Here is a 6,534-nt window from a genome sequence, read left to right on the forward strand (position 1 = left end):
CCCCCCCCCCCTGCTTACTCCAGTTTCCTGCCTGTGTCTTCCCCTGACAACATCCCAGTGATGTAATCCATGTTCTCTTTCCTCTCAAAATAAAAATAAAGATGGCAGACCTGCAGCTTCACAAGCTGGATGAGCTGGACTGTTTGATCCGGGGGGTGTTGTACATCGACTCGGTGGTGTCCGGCGGTCCCTCGGAGTGCTACTACTTTGAAAACCCCACAGACCCAGATCGTTGCATCCAGAAGCCCTACACACTGGAGAACCCCTATCCCCTGCTGCTGGTCAACATAGGGTCTGGGGTCAGCATCCTGGCTGTCTACTCTGAGAGCAACTACAAACGAGTTACAGGGACCAGGTAATTATCGGTGATGGAGATCTACTGTCCATTATTGGGATTATGGAGTCATTTTACAGTTCTTGAAGTAACGTACGGTGTGAAAATGTGCTTTTAGGGAGTTGTAGTTGAGTGAAATATGATGAAATTATACATTATTTTGTGCTCATCATGCATTAATGCAAATCAACAGGTTTTCCTACTTCCTGCCTTCCATCATATTTTATAAACTCGTTCATGATAAAACTTCAGACTATCATAAAGTGCATATTTTAATGCAAATGATTATTAACTTGACTAGAGCTGCAACGATTAATCAAGTAATTGATTCGTTGATCAACTTAACATCGACAATGTGCAACTATTTTGGTAATTGCTGCGTCTTGTAAGTCATTGATGGTCAAACATTTGATGGGTCTGGTCTGAAAGGGGAGGTACTGTCTTGTTGTCTTCACGTTCAACATATTATGTTAAACTGAAGGGAAATACCGTCTGAATTTAATAAAATGTTTTACCCATTTTGCTACTTGGTAAATGTTATGAAGCATATATATATAATTTTATGTTCATGGTGAGCTGGCCTTCATCTGACAGTGTGACAGATTTAAAGAATGCCAATTAAGTAAAGAAAGAGCAAAAGAAAACGAGAACTCGTCAAGTTGCAGCATCACACATTTTAATAGATTCTTTAATATTTAATTTATATATTTATTTCCTTCGCGGCTGATACCGGGTTAAAATGATGCAGGATTTCACATCCCAGTAGGTGGCTTGTTAGGTGATGTCTGCCCTCCGTGTCTCCCTAATGCCTGCGTGTGAAAAGCAGCCGCACGGTTTGGTTTTTTTTAGGCTGTTACCAAAACCACCTCCTTTACCCGACCGTTTGGTTGTGAGTTGAAGCAAAATGTGTTCTTTGTTAAGTTTGGGATTTGTGGATTAAAATCTGTTAGTTAACTGTCGGTTCCCTTCCCCCCCCTCCTCCTCCTCTTCCTCTCTCATCCACCTGGTTTGTTTTTCACCGTGTGGTTTCTCTGTCTGTGGCCTTGAATGGGAAACTCATGAATGCTTAGTTCTCCTTCAACATAAGGTGCTTTGTGCTGAGAAAGAAAACACAAGATGAGTGTGTTTTGAATCAGGATCGTATAATGTACGACCACCTTTTTTGAAGAGGGTCAGTTGTAACTCTGTTTGCCCTCAATTTTAAGAACTCCAGGTGAGACTGTTAAAATCCTTACCTCAGCCAAGCCAGGCACTTATTCTTCTCAGACTGATGTAGTTTGCATTGTTCTATGACGTTTGTTAATCTTTTCGTTGATATGTGGTGTTTTTAGCGAGCTTGTGGAGTGGAAAGCTGGCGATACCTTGGCGTCTCTCATGTTGTTCTGCTGACAAGCCCGCCTCCATACTTTCGAACAACACGAACCCTAAGCAATTAATGTGCCCTCTCAAAGGCGGCAGGGGAGGCACCCGTGAGTCGGAATCTCACCACGCCAATGGTTCGGGACATTTATGGAGGAGGACTATAGAGAGTTTTGCTTGCCAGGCTGGCTGGTACCTCAAAAAGTGCGGTTTACAGCAAGCTTTTTTTTCCACTGTAGGTCACCAGCCTGTATTTAATGAAACAGGAACGGGACGGTTGCTAAATTTAACCATCCCAGGCGATGAAAATAAGAAGCCTTGATATCTTTTTTTTTTTTTTTTTTATGCACTGATGAAATCATGCTTTCTGGGTTACCCTGTTGAGCGTAACATTGCTCACTTCGAAGTACTTCTTCCTCTAATATGACTCGTTGTGTTTTGATAGTTTTGGCAACATGATGTCCAAAGAGAAGAGGGATCGGTGTCCAAAGAGGACCTGGCAGGCAACACTGTCACCATAACCAATAACATCGGCTCCATCACCAGAATGTGTGCTCTCAATGAGGTTGGTAACGAGTGGGGATGGTGGAATTAATTGAGTATTTTATTGGCATCTGTGTTTCACTGGCAAAAAGGGTCAAAGATGGATGTCAAGACACAAAAGAGAGGAAATGTTTTCTCGCTCAGTGCTTAGACTTTTTTTTACATTAATGCCAGTCCGTGGAATGATCCGTTCTCCACCGGTGTCCCTTGCTGGCCGTTGCCCCTCTTTGGCGTTCAGGCCTCTTACGGTGCTGCCCTTGTGGCGTCTGATCAAGCAGCATTGTACAGGGCTATGAAGGCGTCGAGGAGGTAAGCTGCATTATCCACGCGTCTCTCACCGCTCAAAGCAGGAGGTGTTCAACTCGATGTGTTTTTTAAAATTTATTTAGAAGTAGTCAGATTAGTTATAAATACACAGCTTTAATCAGTATCAAATGATTTATAGTTTTTACATTTAAAATGTAAAAAATGTTGACCAAAATGAAGTACAAAATAATACGTTAGATAATTAAAATGAATAAAATGTAATGAAAATGTAAGTATATTAGAGAGAATTACATTTAATAAAGGCTGAACGGTATTATGTCAATATGATGTATTAGTTGATAGATGTTATTACTCACACTACCTTTAGGACCGTGACATGTAGGCACTTCATTGTGTAAAATGTCCGAATATACTTCTATTACTACAACTATTACTATCTGTGTCGTCACGGTGATGAGTAGTATCATATAAAAGTAAATAAATATGATTATAAATAAGTAATATCAGTAGACATTAAAGGAGAACGTCTTACAACTGCCTCAACAGATTTACCAGCTGTGGAAAAAGCCACAGTTTGAAAATGTATCAGTTGTATTTATACTGTTCTGTTCTGTACTGATAATAAATGTACCTATTAATTAAACTAATTATTTAATCTTCATTCTCTTTCATTACTAAGAACATAGAGAGAGTGGTGTTTGTGGGCAACTTCCTCAGAGTGAACACTCTCTCTATGAAGCTTCTGGCCTACGCCATGGACTACTGGTCTAAAGGACAGCTCAAGGCACTCTTCCTTCAACATGAGGTAAATAACTCGACCCCATATTGACCTCAGAGACCAAAAATGTAGTTTTGTGCTTTGATGGTCTCTGATTTCTAACTCTTAAGTTCTTGTGTTTTTGTTTTTTTTAGGGTTACTTCGGAGCAGTTGGCGCCTTGTTAGAGCTTCTGCATCCATCCTAATCCATCCGAAAACTACATCCAAAGAAGTACTTGTCAATCTGCTGCAAAGACCTTTAGCACTTTAGACTGTTCAGTTAATTCCACAGTGGGATGTTATGCCAGCCACCAACCAGCCACCCAGTTACTGGTAAATTTTGGTTGTAGCAGGCAAAATGTCAACCATTTAGAGGTCCTATGTTTGTATAATGGTGGCTTCTGAGTATTAATACACTGTTGTGGTCAGTAGATAGAAGTCTGTGTCCTGCCCTGACCAAAGTTGTGTGCAGCAGAGTTGACGAAGTCATCCTCTGCAGAACTGAAGAAAGTGAGCTGGATTTTGTCTGAAACTACTTAAGGAAACTCACCACAGTTGCCTGAAATACTGTAGGTTTAAAAAGTACTTAAATAGTCTTGTGGACTGCAATTCATTCTCAGTGGGTATCAAGTCCTTTATATAGTTTATTTTATCATAATAGGTACCAGGTGGATGGGAGCCTGTTCAGTGTGTGAGCTTAACCACAGGAAGGTTTTTACTAGAAAATCATCATTCATCATTGTTTATTTGTCGAATATGTTGTTGATTAATTGTTTGGTCTATAAAATAACTAGAAATAGTTAAAAATACCCGACTTTAGCTTCCAGATCCAAAGAGGACTTTACTTTAAATCATTCTAAACCCAAAGACATTTAAGGTTCTGTCACTTAAGACAAATAAATGCAGGAAATCTTTATTGAGAAGCCGACATTTCCACAATTATCATATGAAAGTGAATTATCTGTCTAATTGACTAATCCTTTCGACTCTCCATACCTGTTCCAAATAACAACATATTGGAAATGAAATGACACTGCTTAATCCTGTAAAAGTCATGGATGATGATTGAACTCTAAATTTCAAGTACTCACTAACCGATTTAGCCGTTGATTTCAGTGCACTGGCGCGGTAGTACTCCCTATCCATCTGGTAGTCTTAGTAAGCTAAACACTGAGAATCATTTACAACCACTTAGGTGTTTTATTATCTGTGAGCATTTACTCATTGTCACCAGTTGGACTTGAAAGGAGGATGTGAATGGTAAATGGTTTTTAAACAGTTTCTGCAAAAAAAATGTTTCCTCACTGGATGTTGACTCTAAATTTCATCAGACTTATTAACTGTTACTGGTATAATTTTAAGACTGTTTCTGCCTCTGTAAATGGGAAATGTCCTGTTACAGTAGTTTTCCCACTTGAGATCTCAATGTTTGTAGAAGAACCCAATTGTTTACTCTGAGCTGCGGGAGAAATCAGGAAATCTAGACAATCAGTGTTGGGGTTAGTGAGACTGTACTGTAAAGTAATGAATTGAAGCCCCTTTCTGACCCCATAACGTCTGCCCTGCTGAAGTGCCCTTGAGCCGCTGCAACCCTTTCCCTGCAGAAAGAAAATCAGAGCAAGCAGAAAGAGATTTATAAATGTGAAGATGTAAAATAGAGGCTAAAATTAGGGCATTTGATCCCTGAAATTTTCTCCAGGTCCAAGAAAAAGGTTCTTTCTTTTTATTTAAATGCAGAAACTTGATGAATCCCTCCAATGGAGGTTTTAAGTCCTGTGACCCCAAACCATTTCTGTCTTGTTGGGCATGTTCAGTATGTACTTAAATATTGTTTTTGCTTTTGTTTGGTCAGTTTCCCCTGAAGCTTTTGTTCTTTTAATAGAAATTTAGAACTTGATTGTTTAACCCTGTGGGTGTGGGTGTGGGTGTGGGTGTGTGTGTGTGTGTGTGGTTTGTCCCATCATCATTTAATGCTTATCCGTCCTATTTTAATGTAATCTGTTTTTTAAGTGATTGATCTGTTGATGGATTACAGGGACCATAATGAATCATTAACTACCTAAGGAGGAGATTTGACTCCCAGAATAGTTGGAAATTCAGTGGACACAGTTGTTCAGCGGTCAGTTACTAGAAATAATGTATCTGCAAGTAAGTGCCTGTCATGTTTTTGTATTTAATACATAAATGTGTTCAGCAATGTGATTTTAAAATGAGACAAACTGTAATTGTCTAGGTTTCCCCTCTGTTGTTTGCTTGTAACATTTTTTTTGTAACTGAGTGGTCACAAGATTTCACTGCATCGTCCCTATTAAACAAACGTTTCATATCTTTGTGACTTCTTTCTTTGTTGCATTTTATGGGAGACCTTTAAGGTTATAGTTGAACATTTGGGGAAATACTTAAGTTGCTTAATTTCTCTTTCAACAGTCGGCTGTCTTCAAGTAGAACTTCTAGGCAAGAAAGCGAGCAAGCATGTTATTTCCCCCAAAAAAGTCAGATTATTCCTTTAAATTAAGGTTCATTGAAAGGGCAAAATGCAGCTTTTCGAGGCTAGTGTGTGGCTTAGATGCCATTTTAATGTAAAGTCACCATAACGTCCTTACGCATCCTACTAAACTGCAGGACAATGGAAAGAATATTTTATATTATCTATTTTACAGGCAAGATGTGTTTACAAGAAACTTTATCTGCAGCCTGCAGCCGTGATGCGGTTGTAAATCTGCGGACACGTTGCGCCTCGTCAGGCACGTAGCCTGCGAGTGAAATATGCGAGACTCAGCCTGTAACAGAACCATCCATGAAAGAGTTAGTGTCTTTCCAGGGAATAAATCCAGCCCACTTCAGTCTTGCAGCCTCCTCTTCCTCCTCCTCCTCCCCCTCCTCCTCGCCAGTGAGGGCTGCACAGCTGGCAATTTACAGACACATAACGCAGGGAGTAATTGGCTGCTTGGTGGACCACTGCCCCGCAAATTGGACCCCGTGTCTGATGGAGGAGATGAATTAGCACAAGTACTGGGACATTAATTCATCTTGTGTCTGTGAGGGGGGTTCAGTTTATGAACCTCTGGATCACCTAAAAACTGAAGACCAAGCCTCCCCTCTCCACTGGAACCGTTATAACCTCCTCTCACACTAGAAACATAAGGTAAGGCAGCTTTGTTAATAGTTTGCAATCGTGATTTAGCTGCAAAACTCACATCTTTGTAGAGGATTTTACTGTAAAACTCCTTAACCTGTAAGAAGAAAGTAACAAGCTGCATTCAATACTCAGTCT

General features: G+C 40.0%; 2 protein-coding genes across 3 annotated transcripts in view; both read left to right on the top strand.

Moving 5' to 3' along the window:
- The window catches only part of pank2 (pantothenate kinase 2), a 7,193-nt gene extending 1,605 nt beyond the window's left edge, over positions 1–5,588 (top strand). Inside the window, 5 exon segments of the mRNA XM_035674145.1 lie at positions 102–355; positions 2,139–2,170; positions 2,173–2,258; positions 3,183–3,308; positions 3,416–5,588. Coding sequence (XP_035530038.1) covers positions 102–355; positions 2,139–2,170; positions 2,173–2,258; positions 3,183–3,308; positions 3,416–3,466 — 549 coding nt within the window. The 3' untranslated portion in view covers positions 3,467–5,588.
- Positions 5,589–6,153: 565 nt separating this feature from the next.
- Positions 6,154–6,534, top strand: part of loxl3b (lysyl oxidase-like 3b) — a 25,511-nt gene continuing 25,130 nt past the window's right edge. For both annotated transcript variants that reach the window (XM_035673543.1, XM_035673542.1), the window contains exon 1: positions 6,154–6,405. The gene's annotated coding sequence lies outside the window, so the exon portion shown is untranslated. The remainder of the gene's footprint in view (positions 6,406–6,534) is intronic.

Source organism: Morone saxatilis, unplaced genomic scaffold (genome assembly GCF_004916995.1).
Source record: "Morone saxatilis isolate NCDOM2014 unplaced genomic scaffold, NCSU_SB_2.0 Contig3, whole genome shotgun sequence".
NCBI lineage: Eukaryota > Metazoa > Chordata > Actinopteri > Moronidae > Morone > Morone saxatilis.